Here is an 18,690-nt window from a genome sequence, read left to right on the forward strand (position 1 = left end):
TTCCTGTTCTTTTGATTTTCTAAATTTAATTAATTTTCATGGTGTCTATAACGAAATTGATCGTTCCCTTGAAAAAATTCGTTATACAGAAATTTTGTTATAAAGAAATTTGACATTTTCAACAATGAAAATGCTGTAAATTCAGAAATATAGTAAAAGATGGAAAAGAAGTGGGAATGAATAAATTTCTAACATTTTAAAACAATTTATTAATGCATACATATTAAGAAATGACTACTTACATGAAGCCCACAATTTATTAGTACACTTTTAAGAATTATGTTGTAAAATATTTGGTTATTTTTTTTGTTGTACACTGTATTTTACTGTACACCTTTCATAAAAATGTTTGCATTTGTTTAAACTTTAAACACTCAGATATATTTTCTGTTACATTTTCTTCCCACTGAAGGCCTTGATGCAAAGTTTCAAATACTGCCAACATTTGTTTGGAAGGTTTAATATCATCATTTTTCTCTTTCTTGGCGATTCCTCTCTCTCTCTCTCTCTCTCTCTCTCTCTCTCTCTCTCTCTCTCTCTCTCTCTCTCTCTCTCTCTCAGGGTAGCTTGAGAATTTTTTTTGGCTGGTGCAGCATAAGCCTCAGGCTTCCTTGTGCTATATAATAATATTGCCCTCATTTTCATCCAACTCCTTATCGATATTGTCATTAATTCCTTAAATATGCTCCAAAATGTTGGAGTCACTCGGATATTCAGCTACTATGACATCATTATCAATTCCTAAAAATTCTTCAACAATTTCTCCACTGATCAAACCTTGCTTGAAACTCTTCCCAAGATTGCTCAATGTCTTCTAGTAGTTCATCCCTCTCATCTCTGTTAATTATCATTTTAGCAAAACCTGTTTTTGCGAAACAATTCTTAATCGTTATTTCTGCCACGTCTTGACTCCACACTTTTGCCAACTGTGATATGCACATCCACAAATCTATAACAGAATCGATATAGGCTGGTTGGTTTCTATTCTCAGTATAATTTTTTTCAGTATGTGCCTTCTGTAGTGCATTTTCAAATTCTTGATAATGTCTTGGTCCATTGGCTGCAGTTAAGACGAATTATTCAGAAGGAAGAAAACAAGCTTCACACTTGAAAGTTTCGAAATTACCAAGTGAAGGTGGGCAGGGCAGTTGTCAACAATCATCGTGATTTTTGTTTTCTTTCATCATCTTTCTATCAAAGTTTAAAATCCACTGCTCAAAAATTTCACTTGTCATTCAAGGTTTTTTGTTGTAGTCCAACTCTAACGACTTTACTCCTTTGAAACATCGGGGTTATTTACTTTTGCCTAATACCAAAAGTTTCAGTTTTTCATTACCAGCCATATTTGCACCAACCAAGAGTTTAATTCTCTCCTTACTATTTTTACCACCTAAACATTTATCACCTTTAATAGTCAGTGTCTTGTTCGGCAAACATTTAAAAAATAGACATTTCATCAACATTAAATATATCTTTAGACTTGTAGTCCTCCAGGATGTCTTTGTGTGCCAGGTGCAGGGAGTGTCTAGAAATTAGGTGTCAGCTCAGCATTCTGATGCATGTCTATGAGAGCTTGAGATGTAGGGTAGATGACCTTGAAGAAATTTATGAGGGGCCCATCAAGCTCTCAATGCTCATTATTGTGCATCAGGCAACACAGCGGCAATCTCCAAGCCAGAATGCGCTGGTCCCACAGGAGTTAGTTATTGTTGGTGACTCAATTGTCAGGGAGACGGGTAATATATTGTAAAAAGGATAGTGGAATAGGACCAGGGTATGTCTACCAGGGGCAAAAGTTCATGTTGTGAAGCAGATATCATCTTTTAAGGGCACAAAGAGTGATATTGTTGTACATATTGGCACAAATGACATTAAGAGTAGGAGATCTGCAGATTTGCTTAACAAGTACAGGTCAATGTTGAAAAAAAAGTTGCGAGTTAAGGTTAAATTCGAAAGTGTCTGCGATTCTGCCCAGACACGATAGGAGGGACTACATGATGTGAGAGCCTTGTCAGTCAATTTTGTCCTGGAGGGATTGTGCAAGGCTCGTGGGGTAGAATTTTTTTCATCCTGGTCTGTGCTTGTTAACAGAATAGACTGCTTCTACAGGGATGGGATACCCTTAAATAGAAAGGGTGCAAGAATATTTGCTGATGCTATAATGCAGTGTTAGGTGAGTCAGAAAACTGCAAGCTTGGGGGATTTGCAGACTAAAAGGTCAAAAGTAGCTGCAGGCAGAGGTGAAGGTGATTCTTACACTACTTCTATTAGAATAAGCAGTGGCCTGGAGCAAGGGGTACTGGGGGTTTCAGGGACTGATGGCAGTCATCAGATAGGATAGGAGGATATTAGGAATGCGGAATTGGAATTTTGGGAGTACAGAGGGGATAGATAGGATAGGAAGGCAAGAGGGGTTATGCTGTTAATTAAGAAAAACATAAAATCAAAGGAAGTGCATCCAGTTGACATGGATGGACAGTGCAATGTTGAGTCAGTGTGTTGTGACATAAGCACTGGCAAAGCAAAAATAAGAGTAGGATTGGGTTATAGGCCCTAATGACTCGAATGAGTACAACAAACAATTGTACAGAGAAATAGTGGGCTGGTAAATCAGAATGTCTTATAATGGGAGATTTTAACTTCCCAGATATTGACTGGAACTTGTGAGTTGGCCACTCACACACTAGCAAGACTTTTGTGGATTTATTGGATGATTGTTTTCTGCAGCATGTTCAAGAGGCAACCAAAGAGGGTAATACTCTTGATCTGGTTATCAGCAGTGATCATTTGTGTATTAAGAATTTGCAGATAAAGGAACCACTAGGTGGCAGTGATCACAGTGTACTAATGTGGGATTTACTTAATCAGGGGTAAAGGAAAGGGTTTTTGCTTCCATAAAGGTGACTACATTTGGTCTCAGACAGTTTTTAAATTCTGTACAGTGGGACCAACTGATGTTACCAACAGCAAATTCAAAGTGGGAAGCATTCAAGGAATTAATCGTGGAAGCCACTAGATGTTTCATACCTATTCAGAAATATTGTTCAAGGTTTAAGCCTAAATGGTTGTCAAATGAACTAATGAGACTTGTGGTAGAGAAGAAAAATATATGGGATGCATATAAATTATCAGGCGATACAGAAGCCTATGGTAGATATAAGTTGTCTAATCAAGTCACAAATGAGGTTAGGCAGGTGAAGGCAGATTACGAGAAATCTTTGGCAAACAATGCTAAGAAAAACAGCGAGGATTTCTTTACTTATATAAACTCTAAAAGAAAGGGGATGAATCAGATTGGTCCACTTGATATTGATGGTTCAACTATTGATGATCCTGCTCGGATAGCAAACAAACTGAATGCTGGCAGAATTCCTGTGCATGATTTGACAAAAACCCCATGAGCTGTTCTAGCAACCCAACTGCACTGCTCAGAGAACTTGTTTGACCATATAATTACATCCAGGTCTTTTTCATTCTCTACTACCATGAGTGTGGTAATACAGAGTTGGTATGTTATTCTGTGGTTACTGCTACCGATATGCAGTACCTAACATTTGCAAATATTAAAATGCACTCTCCACTTCTCAGCCCATCTGCCTAATTTTCCAGATTTTCTTGCAGTAACATACTCTGATTACTGTCATTAACCATCTTGTCAACCTTGTATCATCTACAAACTTAAGACATTAAATTGTGATATTCCTTCATCAGTATCATTGACATATTCACTGCCTTAACACACACACATATGTGTAAAACAGCACTAGGAGTGATGTGCTGTAATGCACAACTGCATTCAAAATGCAGTTGTGCATTACAGCAGTGTGACATATTGCATATGAGCGGTCAGCCAACAAGTGCCGTAAGATATAAAGGCATATGAAATTAGCATACTGATTGAATGTTTTTGTTTTTTTGCTTGTGTTGATGTTAGTTTATGTACACAAACTTTTTATAAAATTTTAAGATTTGCTCTCATTTAGCTCAACACAGAAGTAAATATTCACTTAGCAATGAATCCCAAACTTTTAATTTTCAACCATTACTATGAATTTTCAGAATGTTGATTTTTTTCCAACATTCCAAAAATTAGGCACATTGAAGTGTTCTTTCACATTTAGGTGGCAGCACACATGTTAATAAATATTTAAAATAACACTGCATAGCACTGAGCCCTGGAAAACTAATAATATTAATAACCACTCTTTGCTTATATCCAAATCAACCATCCCTTTATACACAACAGTAACTTGTTACTAATGCCACACTGTTTCAATCTGAACAGTAGTCTTTTATGTGCAACAGTATCAAAAGCTTTTCCAAAATCTTATGTATATAATGTCAAAATTCTTTTTTACATTACTGTGTCATAATTTCCAGTCAAATTGGTCAGACAAGATTACTCCATAACAAATCCATGTTGTGACTGCATTCCTATCTAGATGGTTCTGCATTACTTCTTTAACCATAGACTCCATTATTTTCCCCAGAACAGAAGTCAAACTAACAAGGTCTGTAATTACTCATGTCTCCCTTTGTGAATTTCACACATGCAGTCCATAGGGACTATTCTCCACTTTCCTCTCAGTATCACAATATCATTTATCCCCCTGTTAGAATTTGTTACACTTCTGGCATCCCCATCCCTAATATTCCTTATGTGAATATAAATGCAAAATACCAATGAGTTTGTCAGCAACATGAGCAGGATTATAAGTAGTTAAGTTATTCATATCTGGTAGAACAATCCACCAGATACTATTCAATGTTTTTTATATTAATGGAAAACTGGGAAATGACTTACACAGAAATTAACCATCCAGTAACTTAAGAGAGTCATGTTCTGACAGAGTACAGATTCCTTTTAATAAATACTGTTTTGTTTATATTTATTGAACCATTGTTCTTCTGATACTAATGTTCATATAAGTGGAAAATATTTAGTTTACTTTTTTGACAGCATGTACTACATAACTTTTGCATAATTCTCCCTTTTAATACTAATAATAACCATGTAATATTTCAGTCAGTATTCACATATTTTATTTGTTATTTTTTATTTATTTTTAACTCATTAATTGTCTCTTCTTTGATATAAAAAGCTGGAAATGTTGCTACAACTGAGTTTTTATTCTGAATTTCCTGTATACTTTTACCTATGATTATCACATCTTATTAATAAAAGCTAGTTTATCTTATCTGTTTGGTACTTTGAACCATCTAAGTATTGTTCAATATGCCTTCTCTAAGATTATGGAATAGGGTTTATCTCTAGTTAATAACTAGATATTTTGTGTTTCATGTGTATGTTGCTGTTGTTTTCACTTAAGAGTTTTAAAATACAGTTATAAAAATGTACATGGATACAGTATTGGCATTTAAAATGTTAAGGTAAGAGATTACTCTGCATTTATTGAGCATATTTGCTCAGTTTAATAAAATCTGTAAGACTGCTGCATATAGAAACACTTATTTTCCATAATATTTTTACAGCATCTACTGATTTAGAAAACATCACATCTTATATGTATATATACATATATAAATGATATGATATTATAGATACGTTTAAGGTTTATTAAGTTAGCTTGGAAGTCTAATGCTCATATAATTTAGAAATGTTCGTGGGGCACTGACAAGAATTACATTTTTGGATTAGAGATGTGAAAAATATAAAACATTAGAACTATTCATCATAAACTTTTGTGAAGTTATTTCGAACAAGTGTGTAAAATGATAGTGACATTATTTTAATTGAGAATTTCACATTAAGATCCCAGGATATTACTACTGAAAAGTTTCATTTTAATTAAAAATCACAAGATTGCAACTATTAAGATTCCGCATGAAGTACGTAATAGTAGCATGTAAGTTTGTTAAATGGGATGGTACACAGTGCAAAGGATTATAATGGGATGAGGGTGCTACGTTTCTGAATAATCAGTGAAATTATTTGCCGACAAGTAAGGCTTTTATCTAAATATATATAATATATATATTGGGAAAGAATTAACAGGTTAGCTGGTTATTGATCCAAAGGAGTATACAGTTATAAGCTGGCATGAAAAGAATGGTGCTGCTCTATGCAAGTGTTTCTCAACTTGTGGGCTATGAGAAATTTCTGGGAGTATTTCAGGTTTATTTTAGAATTTCCTTTAGATTTCAGCTGTTAGTGGTGTATTGCTTTGGTCTTTACTTAATTATGGTGGATATATCTTCCTCCTCACACTTTGCAATATACAATAAGGTGAAAGACTAATTATGTTCCAAATTTAATTTTATAATAAAATAAAATATAATTACATCAAATTAATTTAATTTAAAAATTAGATTGTAACAGCAAGAATCAAATCATATTTAAAAATAAAATATTATTTGGAGATTTATTTGTTGGTTGCTTGGCTCTCAAGTCATTTATGGAAAATTATCTGTTTGCACTAGACGACATAGTTCCTTGTAGAAAATGTATATTATTACACATTTAAAAAAAAAAAACATTTTCTGTTAACACTTTTAATTGACTAATAAGGTGCATTTTGCTAACATCTCCAAAATTCATTGAAATTTGTACTTTTTCGTCGAAATGACCCAGCAGCAGTGCAAGATCGAAAGAAACTTTAGTGTAGCCGGATTAGCAGTGCAATAAATTCGCACCGATTTAAGTAGCAACAGTATTGACTATTTTATTTCTGCACAACAATTACAATAAAAGGAGTGTGAAGAAAAGGTGGCTGATAGAGGTAGATATCATATTTGTTTTAGAATTATATTAAATATGGCAAATTGAAAATTTATTACATTTTCTTTTTTAATAATTAATACTGATAATTATTTTGGATAATTATTGTTATATAATGATTAATATTGAATCTTTTTTATTATTATTATGAAACTTCAGAAACTAATGCTAGCGATTTTATTTATTGGGATAAAAATCGGTTCGGGTGGGTCAGATCGGGCTGGGCCAGGTAAAAATAAAAAAAATGTAGGCCGATGCAGACCTCTAGTGTATAGTGTGTATTTTTTATTTATTTTTTATTTTTTTCTGTTTAATTCAGATTTACATTTAGTTCTCAAATTTTAAAAATTTTATTGAATAAGAATTTATAATGAATAAAACAGTTCAAATAAAGATACATACATATATATATATATATATATATATATACACACACACACGCACATGCTTATATGCAGTGTTTTTTTTTTTTTTTTTTTTTTTTTTTGTAAAAAAATAGGTGCCGGTACTCATTCTTTGCTATCAGGAAAATTTGAAAATTAAAAGGATATGAAAAGTACTCTAAAAAAATTTTTTTTTTTTTTTTTTTTCCTGATATTGTTACTTCAGTAGTCAAGTTTTTGGAATAAGAACAACAAATTTAGTATATTAACACAGTTTATTAAGCATAAATTTATTATTCAAGTATATAAAAAAAAATAAGTAAAATGGGAGTAAAATAAGTAAATAAATCGGTCAACTGAGTGCTGGGCACTCAGGATTAAGAGGCCGTAGTCACGAATGGTCGTTAGTGTAGTATCTCAAATAGAGAGCTTTATGGTAACTGAAAAAAGTTTCTGGTACCCGGCTTGGCCTAAAACTGAGGAACTAATGAAAGCGTTGTCCATTTGAGTCTTTCCAGTTGTTGTGAATGACAAGGGTGGGAGAAGCGACTCAACTTCTTCCTGGAGAAGCGATTAAAGTCTTGAGGGAGAAGCAACTGGCAGGTGAGGGCTGTGCAAGACTGTGCAGGTGCCTCCCCACCAACGCTGCCTCAACACTGCCTCACTGACTACCTCCTTGCCGGGACAACTCCAGAATTGAAAATTGTTAAATATTTCTTGTCGCAAAATTTATAAATGACATTTATAGAATTATTAACTATTTAGCAGCCTTTTTGTCACCAAAAGGAGAGAGTTACTTAGTACAAAGGAGGGTGCTATCGAAGGGCAATAAAAAATTGTTTTTTTAATTTTAACACAAAAAGTAAATGATAGATTTCAATCAGAATAGTTTTCCCTTGATAAGCATCGAATAATGCATAGCTGATGTCATTTTTAAATTTTTAGCTCCATTAGTGGTGGAAATAGATGGGGGGGACACCAAAATTACATTTTCCTGTCTGGTGCCGTCATCTTTAATTTTCAAAATATCTTAAAATTATATTTTAAACCTACTTGTTGAGCTCTTTCCAACAGTGTATAATAAGCTATTGGTTGTCGACAACATTTTTTGCCCCACATTACCCCCCCCCCCTCCCTCCCAATTTCGCAGACAAATTTTTGTCAACAAAAGTCAATATGGTGTTAGGTTGGCCCACATGATGTACAAACCCATGCAAAATTTCAAGTCAGTAGGTTGAGTGGTTCCAGAGAGTGGTTCCAGAGATACAATGCTGTGACGGACGGACAGACAGACACAACTGAGTGACATAAGGGTCCTTTATTAGACTACAGACACTAAAAATAAGTAAAAATAAATAACATAATTAAAAATAATTTCATAATAAAGTTTTTGTAGAATATTCCAAATTTTTATTAAGTTCTCATCTGACAGCCTGTGCTAACTTCTTTTCTTCCTCTGTGTGTCTCTTGCTGAATGACATTTCCGAAGTGGGTCAGCGGTGGGCCTACAATTTTAAGAAACAGTAGAGAAGTTACTTTTTGTCATCAATGAAGCTCTGGTTGGGCTGGTGATCAGGTTCATTTGTAAAAGTCCTCGTTCACATTCACTCGATGAAATTGGTATCGTACTCAGAGGGTCCATCAAATGCTTCAATTCTTCCGAAACCATCTTTTCAATTAGGTATTCCCGAAATGCACGAATTGTATCTCATTTAACTGCAACTTAATTGACAATTTTCTAACTTCATTTTCACCAAATGCCAACAATTCATTGTTGGACCTTTGTTGTCCTCTTTTTCCTTCTCTCGTCATCGGTATTGTCACTAGTTCTTAAATTTGAATTTTTTCTTTTTTTTTTTTGAAACTGCCCAAAATGTCGGTGTCATTCAAGATATTCAGGTACTGTGACCATGTAAACAGAGATAGGGAAAATTTACGGAAAAATGTGGATAACGCACTTCCGCAAAACAACAGATGATTATTTGTAAGGGTAAAAGAAAATCACTCTCTCCTAATTCTCAAACGGGGAGCTTACAGTTGATTCACAGTGGTGTCCAACCTACAGCCTGCCCAGAAAGTGAACTAAAACATCATTTTAAATTTTGTTAATTATCAAAAAATTTTTATCATTAAATGTTTTGTTTAGCAAATGTAATTGTATATTGTACTTAATAACATTTTCAAATATTTTCAATTTTACTTTTACATGCAACAAGATATGGAAAATGTAACACACTAAAGAAATCTAACTTGGAATATTTTTTGAACATGGCCCCTGTACGGGAAAAGTTTGGACACCACTGCAGTAGAAGGTGGACTAGAGTTCATTAGGAACACCCCTTGATCTGTTCACTGTTGACCAGCGCAACTTCTCCTTACGTGGGACAGGTGGTTGGATAGGTTTTACCAGGTACCACTAAGTTGTAGAATGATAATCCCTTTAGCTCTCTTAATTCACGCAGCAGCAGCACTAACTGCATAAATTGCCTGAAGGCCAGAAATGTGAACAGTGCATACAGAGTTAATTCTCTCCTAATCCGTTCACTATATGAAAATTTTCTTTGCTCAACGGAAAGTATTTTAAATGTTACTTCCAAAGGGAATTCAAAATAATTCGCTATAAAAGGACTTCGTTAAACAGAGGTCTGACTGAGTAATTTAGAATTATAAAAATGGTTATACAGTTTTATATAGAAAATATCTTAACAATAGACAGTGAAAAATGCAAATTTAGTTAAATAATTTTAAGCTTATTTGAATAGTAGGCAAATGTGAAAAAAAATTTATGGAATATTACAAATTTCGAAGTGCACTGCATCCAAATGCCACACGTCACTGTTAATGAAGGTGCCGGTATACTGTACCGTCCCAAAAAAAGCACTACAAATATGTATATAGGATTTTTTTTAAATTTCCAGTCTTAAAAAGATAATGTATCATAAAACCAATATAAGTGTGTGTGTGTGTGTGTGTGTGTGTGTGTGTGTGTGTAAATTTCAAAAGATATACAAACATTTTTTCCTAAATAACAATTACAATTTTGTTTATTTTGAATCTTTTTTTTTTTTTTGGTAGTTGTTGGCGCATCGGCTTCTGTGGCCATAATGCACCTCCCAAGGTTTTTGCAGTGTACTTTGATCCAAGCCCGAGGTGGGATTCGAACCCGCGACCTTTGGGTTGCCAGGCAAGCACTTTACCCACCCGGCTAGCCCAGTCGGCTTATTTTGAATCATGTAGAAAAAAGTGCAGTATATAAAACTTTCTCTTATAGTAGAAAAATTAAGTTTTATCTCTCTGACCAGTGGAATATTCTGTAATTATTAACAAGAACCACAAAGGTAAAAAAAGCAGTTTAGATATTTTTTCATTTCTTTTGTAGACTTCTCTACTACGCCACCACCCTTGCCTCCTCGGCGTTGGATGGGACCATCTTGGCAACAAGTTGTATCTTCCAGATCTGACATTAATGAACTCCTATTAGTTCCTCCTCCCCCACGTGCTCAGGTATTTCGAAAAAATCAAGAAATGGAAGATCTCATTAATTTTTCCAGTCCTCCTGAAAAGAACAGGGAAGTTAGTGATGGTAATCTCTTAGCTGATTTCTTGTTTAGTTTTGCTGAAGGCCCTAGTTCTACTTTACATAAACAAAATGCTCAAAGTGCTAGTTCAGATTCATTTAAACCTTGGTCATCACAGATTTCTTCCTTGTATAGTTTAACACAAACTTCTAGCTCTGAATCTAATTTGTCCGTGCCTTATTTATCTGAAAATCATGTTACTTGCTATAATAAATCTACATCAAATTTAAAAGTAGTGTCATCGTGCAACACTCCAGAATATCTCAAAACCTTGTGTTCTGAATATCACGAAATCTCCTTAGTGCAGCATATTGCCACAGATGCCTCAGAAAGTAGTGCAGTTGAAACCAAAGAAGATATCAGGCATGAAAGTTTAGAAAATGTATTGAAATTTATGAAAAAGAAAAGAGATAGCAATCTAATTGATCTTATTTGTGGAGGTGATACTCAGTTGAATAGGCAGCTGCCACCTGTGAAATCTAATTCTGATGACATATTAAAGATGTTTGATCCATTATCTGAATTTGATGGTACAGAGAGTCTTTTACTAAAAAAAGAAGTTAATCACAATATTAGTCCCTCAGTCTCATTTTGTAATAGTACAGAAGAATCATTTCAACATTGTAGTTCAGAAATGAATAACTCTGATCCTACAAAAGATGTAATGGAGTCTAAAGTAAGCTTGGAATCACATGCAGACAGTTTAGATTCACAGCCAAAGTTAGAAAATATCACAAAGAATTATAGTTTTGAAAGCATGGAAGTAATACAACGTGATATTGCTTGCAGTGAGGAATTGTATGATTTTTGTGTCAAGTTAAAAGAGTTAAGGGCACAGCATCCTTATGATGATTATCTTACAAATTTAGGTTATGTAATTAGCCCAGTGCTTGACAACTGCCAAGAGGGTATCATCAGTATAAAACTTGTAATTTCTTCTCAGTATTCAGAAAGACCAGTATCCTTTACCTGCGATATAAATGCTAGTATTGAACACATAATTAGTAATGCTGTTTGTATGATATTTGACACTCCAGATATGTCTATGGATAATTTTATTCTTAAAGTGCGAGGACTTGCAGAGTATTTTTCTGTCGACTCTGTGTTAGCAGATTATGAATACATTCATTACTGTCAGAAGTTTGATAAAGCTGTATATCTTGTGTTGATCGATAAAGGGAACTTGAAATGCTCATTGGCAAGGACTGCAGTTGATGATATATCAGATACTGATTTTAGAGTTGATGACGTCTTGCCAAAAGGAAATTCTCAGATCATCACTTGTGAATCTGTTACTATTTTATTAGAAACACTAAAGAAAGAGGTAGAAAAAGTTAAGAACTGTGCCCTTGTTTCTGAAAGTAATGTCATATCTTCACAAGGAGTTGTTCAAGCTGTAAAGGCAGTATGTGTACTTTTGTCTTGTATTGAAACAATGGAAATTACAGATACTGTTGCAAATTTTATTGAAGTATGCCAAACGTTTGGAAAATCCTCTTCAGTTCTTGAATGGGATTTAGTGCAAGAAATTGACACACCAGATAACAGTAGTATTTTAAAAGATATGATAGATAGGGACCAATATGGGAATTTACTTCAGCTTCTAGAATTATCATTGCAACATTTATTTGATGCTGTTTATCAGCTCCTTGTCTCGTATTGTTTGATATTTAATGTTGATTTCACTGTGCCATCGTTAAAACCACGTGATACTAAACATGTTACTTATTTTTTAGATACGCTCCTTTTTCAAGTTTGCCTAATTCATCGACTGCAACCAGAATGGATTACCCAGTATGAACATTTCAGTATAACATGTGAACTTTGCTTTGGAGAAATCTGTCTAGCTACATTATCCACTTCCAAAGCGGGTGTAATTTCAAAAAGCTTCTTTCACCGCATTGTATTTGAAGAATGGCTTCAGTTTGAATCAGTTCCCATGTGTACATTACCTCGAGAAGCCAAGATTTATTTTATACTGTATGCAGGCAAAGAAGTAAACCTTAACTCACAAAACCAGAAAATACCACTTGGTTGGTGTGGTATATCTTTATTTAATTATAAGCATAAATTGTCACAGGGTACATTCTTTTTAGGGTTATGGCCTGATGATATCATTAGACAATCTGGACCACTTCTTTCAAATCCTGATGATCGATGTCCTTTTTTGCAAATAAAAATGCCTGAATTTGAGTGTGAAGTTGAATTTCCGTCAGTGACCACAACTGAATTTGCTTCATTCCAAAAAAAAGACTTTGATGCTTTAGACCTAACACTCCAGTCACAGTTGCATGAGATGATTTCTCGTGACATTGTTGTTCCATTAACCTCTGAAGAAAAAGAACTTCTCTGGGAAAAAAGATATTTTCTCTGTAATATTCCACATGCTTTACCAAAAGTATTGTCAGTAGCACATGGTTGGGACTGGGCATGCCTTCCAGATATTTATGCTATGTTACATAGTTGGCATCCTCTCTCTCCTGTTGGAGCCCTCTTACTCCTGCGTCCTTCCTTTCCAGATGTTGAAGTACGTAGAACAGCAATTTCATGGATGGAAAGCATTTCAAATGACGAGTTATGTGATTACTTGCCACAGATGGTACAAATTCTGCGACATGAGAGCTGGGAGGATTCTGCAATTACATGGTTTTTATTGAAGAGATCATTAACTTGCATTAGGATTGCTCATCAACTATATTGGCTTTTAAAACAAAATCTAGATGATAAAATTGCTGGAAAACGAATGCAGATTATGTTAAACTCGCTTCTGATCATAGTAGGGAATGCTATGCGAACTAGAATAGAGAGTCAAGAAGTATTACTTGAAAACCTTTCAAGAGTAGCTAATGAAATAAAAACCACTAAAGAAAATACTAGATTACGTGTGCTGCTACAGGAACTTGAAGGTACTCATCATATTTTAAAAAATAAGCCAACCTGCCTTCCCCTCAGCCCTAGTCTGGAAGTAAATGGCCTAGATGTGAAATCTTGTTCTTATTTTACATCAAATACTTTACCATTAAAACTTGCTTTTCATAGCCCAGAAAGGGGTGCTAATAATATAGAAGCAGTTTATAAGGTTGGGGATGATTTGCGACAAGATATGTTGACTTTGCAAATGATTCGTATTATGGAAAAGCTGTGGTTGAAAGAAGGATTAGACCTTAAGATAGTGACTTTTATCTGTGTTCCAACTAACTATAGAAAAGGCATGGTGGAAATGGTTTTAGAAGCCGAAACTTTACGGAAAATTCAGTCAGAACATGGCCTTAGGGGTGCTTTTCAAGATCGCCCTATAGCCGAGTGGCTACAGAAACATAATACTTCTGAACTAGAATACCAGCAAGCTGTTGAAAACTTCACCTTTTCATGTGCTGGGTACTGTGTTGCTACATATATTTTGGGAATTTGTGATAGACATAATGATAATATAATGTTAAAAACATCTGGCCACATATTTCATATAGACTTTGGTAAATTTCTGGGTGATGCACAGATGTTTGGTAATATTAAACGGGATCGCACTCCCTTTGTTTTGACATCAGATATGGCTTATGTCATTAATGGAGGAGATAAGCCATCAAAGAAATTTCATAATTTTGTTGATTTGTGTTGTCAGGCATTGAACATTATTCGTAAAAACAGCAGCATATTCCTGAATTTATTTACTTTGATGGTCTTTTCTGGAATCCCTGGATTGACTGTAGATGCTGTGAGTTATGTCCATAAAGCTTTGCTTCCTGGGCTGTCAGAAGCTGAAGCATCAGCACAGTTTACTCAAATGATACAGGAAAGTTTAAAGTCGTGGTTTACTCAGTTTAATTTCTTTATTCACTCTCTTGCCCAGCTTCGTTTCACTGGTGACCATAACGATGGACTTTTGCTATCATTTATACCAAAGACATTTACCAAAGAGATAGATGGAAAAATAATCTCACTAGAAGTAATTGACTGCCAGAAAAAATATGATCCAGAAAAGTATTACATCTATACAGTTAAGGTGGAAAGGGAGAACCTTCCTGATCCAATGAATGTATTTCGTTCTTACCGTGAATTTCTGGAATTTCATCAGAAACTGTGTATGATATTTCCTCTAGCAAAGTTCCATTCTCTTCCTCGAAATCCTCTGATGGGACGGTCTAATGTGCGCGAGGTTGCAGAAAAGCGAAAAGTAGAGATTGGCCTTTTTTTGAAATCTCTGTTGAACATGGCCTATGAAATTGCTCACTGTACTCTTGTGTATACATTCTTTCATCCTATTTTGAGGGACCAAGAGGGAATGTTTGAAGAAACAGTAGATGAAGAAGTGTACAGGAGAAGAGAAAGCTCAGTGAGTTCAATTCAAGGTCAAGTAAAAGTTTCCATTGTATATGCTAATAAAAGTCTGTTTGTAATGATAATGCATGCTAAAAACTTAACCTCATTGAAAGGGACTGCACCTGATTCATACGTTAAAACATATCTCCTCCCAGACACAAATAAAAGGACAAAGCGAAAAACAAAAATTGTGTGGAAGAACTGCCACCCAACATTCATGGAGATGTTGGTATATCAGCTACCCTTAGAGGTGGTTCAGAAACAATGCCTACATGTTTCTGTGTGGAATTATGATAGAGTACAAGGAAATGAGTTCCTAGGTGCAGTAGAGATTCCTTTAAGCAGTATAGACTTAACAAAAGAACATGTTAATTGGTATTCTCTAGGTAGTCTTTACTAATTTATAATTCTTGATTGTTATACATTTTGCAGAAATTGTTACTGTATGAAAGTTTTGTATTAGTGCCTTTTAGGACAATCATGCTTTTAACATATCATGCAGATATCCAAACATTTCAATTTTACATGAAAGTATTTATAGCTGTGATAAAAAAATAAGTTTTCCTGTGTTTATAAACATTTTATACTTATTCATTTAATATGGTTAGGAAATCATTAATCATAGTTTTCTCGAATAAAACAGTTCAAATAAAGATATATATTTATATATAAGGTTTTTTTTTTTTATTTCCAGTCTTAAAAAGACTATTATAACTTATGCTGTATCATAAAACCGGTGTAAATTTTGTGTAAATATATATATTTTTCTTCCTGTAAATTTCAAAAGATATACAAAATTTTTTCTTAAATAACAATTATAATTATTCTGATATGAATATTAAGACTATATAGTGTAAATATTTTGTATGCCAAAATAAAAAAATATAAATTGAATTTGAGTTGACCAAAAATATTGAGATTATATACTTTTGTCTTTTTTGTATTGCAATCTTGCCATAAAAAAGAAAAAAAGAAAAAAGTTGGTTTATTCTTGCTTTGTTTGTACTAAAAATACACTTATTCAAATCACGCTTAGATCTTACAAGTTTAGTATTTCTTATTCCAACTATATCAGGGATAATAGTCATTCAGATGTACTTCAGGGTGGATTAAATACCAAAAATGAAATGTCTAGAAATGTATTTAGTTTCAAATAACTACAGTTGTTTGTTTTTAATATTTACTTATGTCTTAATTTTTTTTTTTTTTTTTTTGTGGGTTTTGATGTGTATTATCTTAACTTCTATTAAAACAAATTTTTTTAAACAAGTAAAATTAATAAATTTAATTTTTTTTCTCTTCTTTTGCCATAATCCAGAAATCCTAGAAATAGTAATAATTTCAACTTCAAAAAATTAAAATTTAGGAGAACAAAGAGGAATTCTGTTCGCCATGAAATTGCTAAAAATTGCAAAAATTCCTTTAGTATTTCTCTTTCTAAGTACAGTCAGTCCTCGTATAACACATGTTTATACTACACGAATTCGATCATACACGATTTATAAATAGGGGAACAATATCTTATATAACACGAACCGAATTCGCTTATGCACGATTTGCCTTTGTGTTTACAAGAAATGGCAGTCGAACGCAACACGATAGGAATGAAGAGAAGATTCTGAAAATGTATTTGTTTCTTATATCAGTGAAGGGGAAATACTTTTCACCATAATAACGTAAAAACCCACACAATTCCAGCTATCGGTATTTCGCAAATGCAATTAGATCGAGTTTACTACCAGTTTATAACAGATTCCAATCGCAGAAACGCAACTGGAAATTGTTTTTATTGTTTTATGGTAGTAACCCCTAGAAATGTGCTTTAGTAAAATGTGAGGTGTTAATAGTGTATCTCTGCCTTTATGGTGTTGTTTATTCAGTTGCTACACGCGCGTAGCTTTGTTTATGTGTATCAAGCGTGCCTCCTGATTTTGTAATTTTGCTTTATTCCCTAAAAATGAGTAAAATACTTAAAAGGTGTAAAAAGGAAGCATCCTGGTGAACACTACAGATTCACAGAGAAAAAGAAAAGCAATATCTATAAACAGGCAGACTGAGTCAAAAATTCTTACCCAGGAAAATTTATGGTGGCCTCATACTATGGTTTATGGCCAAAATCATACCAGCCTCCGGCCCACCGGGGTTTCCCCGGTAAGGCTTATGGCCAGTCCGCCTCTGTCGATAGAGAAAAAATATGAAACTGTGAAACGCTTTGAGCGAAATGAAAGACCATGTGATATTGCACGTGCTACAACCTAAATGAGGCAACGCCGAGAATTACAAAGAACGCGGAGAAAATAAAAACAACTTTCATAGCAGGAACAACTCAGTGTAATTAAAATCCATTAGATTTTAATTACACTTTGACACAAGAATTGGAAGAGATGGAACGGCTGTCATCTGTTTGGATAGAAAATCAAACGAAAAACAAGTTTGCTTACGATGGAAGCAAAAGCATTAGCAATATTTTGTTACGTAATAGAATACTTACGTAAAATATGTAAGTATTTTATTACGATTATTTATTGTGTTTGGTAATGTTTTAGTTACAAATGTGTGCTCAGTCTTGGGTGGTCGGCACCTAACCCTATTTTTCCCATAGGGCCTGTTGTTCATATTGCACGATTTTGCATTGCACGATTGTTTCTAGGAACACAACTATCGTGCTATACGAGGACTGACTGTATGTTGTATAATAAAATAAATCAGTTAGAGGAATATGGCATAGTATAAACTTAGAAGCACATCAAACCTTCACAGAATATATTTAAACAAATACATGTTTAAAAATTATGACAAGGAGAAATTGTAAAGTTTTGTATTCAGAGAAAATCACTCAGAATAATACCAGATTTTTAACTAGCTCAGAAGTTTTTCAGAAATCCTCTCTAATCAAATGAATAGATATAATGTTTATTCTAAAATCTAATTATACTTCGCAACTGGGTTGTCATCATTGCCACACAAGGGTACCTGCCCACCCAGTGATGAAGAGCCAATAAGCTCCAAAACGGTGCTGTATGGGTGATGGTATCCACTGAGAATAAGTAACAGTAGTCTTCTCCTATGGTGAAGCATTACTTATTCGAGGTAGTGCAATATCATGGCAACTCGTGAAGGTATTCACAATGAGATATATACTTAATGATGCCAATTTTAACTACTTAAGTAGTTGGCTATGTACTGAAATGATGCAACTTCACTAACTTGTACATTAGTTAAACTCTTTACATAACCCGAGGCTTTAGCCCTAAACTATACTGTAATATAAGTTGATAAATATTCACATTTCAGAATTGTTTTGTTTTTTTGTGAGATGTGTTTCACATCATGAATTGTCATCATTTGCCCTTATGAGTAGTACAGTTAATTTTTTTTTTCTTTTCCTTCCCACACTGGATGGAAAAGACCAGAATTTGAATCCCACCAATAATGCAAGGAAATTTTATGGGTCATTTTCACAACATGGCTGAGATAGTCAATCTGAGGCGGCGAGGGTAGCATGGTTTTTTTCTCCTGAAAACTTTCTCCTTGGATGTTTCATCCAGCAAACAGCAAATCGACTGCAGAACATAATTGTGTAGTAACTGTAAATGCTAAGACAATTAGAATGCTTCATTGCAGTTAATGTGTTAAATTTTTTATATGAAATTTGATATCCAGGTAACATTTA

The 18,690-nt window shown here is 34.0% G+C and overlaps 1 protein-coding gene across 1 annotated transcript in view; it reads left to right on the forward strand.

Moving 5' to 3' along the window:
- The window catches only part of Pi3K68D (phosphatidylinositol-4-phosphate 3-kinase catalytic subunit Pi3K68D), a 35,199-nt gene extending 19,782 nt beyond the window's left edge, over positions 1-15,417 (forward strand). The window contains exon 3 of the mRNA XM_090383279.1: positions 10,502-15,417. Within this exon, the coding sequence (XP_090239405.1) occupies positions 10,502-15,417 (4,916 nt within the window). The remainder of the gene's footprint in view (positions 1-10,501) is intronic.
- Positions 15,418-18,690: the final 3,273 nt, after the last annotated feature.

This window comes from Mastigoproctus giganteus, chromosome 10, assembly GCF_048544385.1.
Source record: "Mastigoproctus giganteus isolate SK-2022 chromosome 10, ASM4854438v1, whole genome shotgun sequence".
NCBI classification, from domain to species: Eukaryota; Metazoa; Arthropoda; class Arachnida; order Uropygi; family Thelyphonidae; genus Mastigoproctus; species Mastigoproctus giganteus.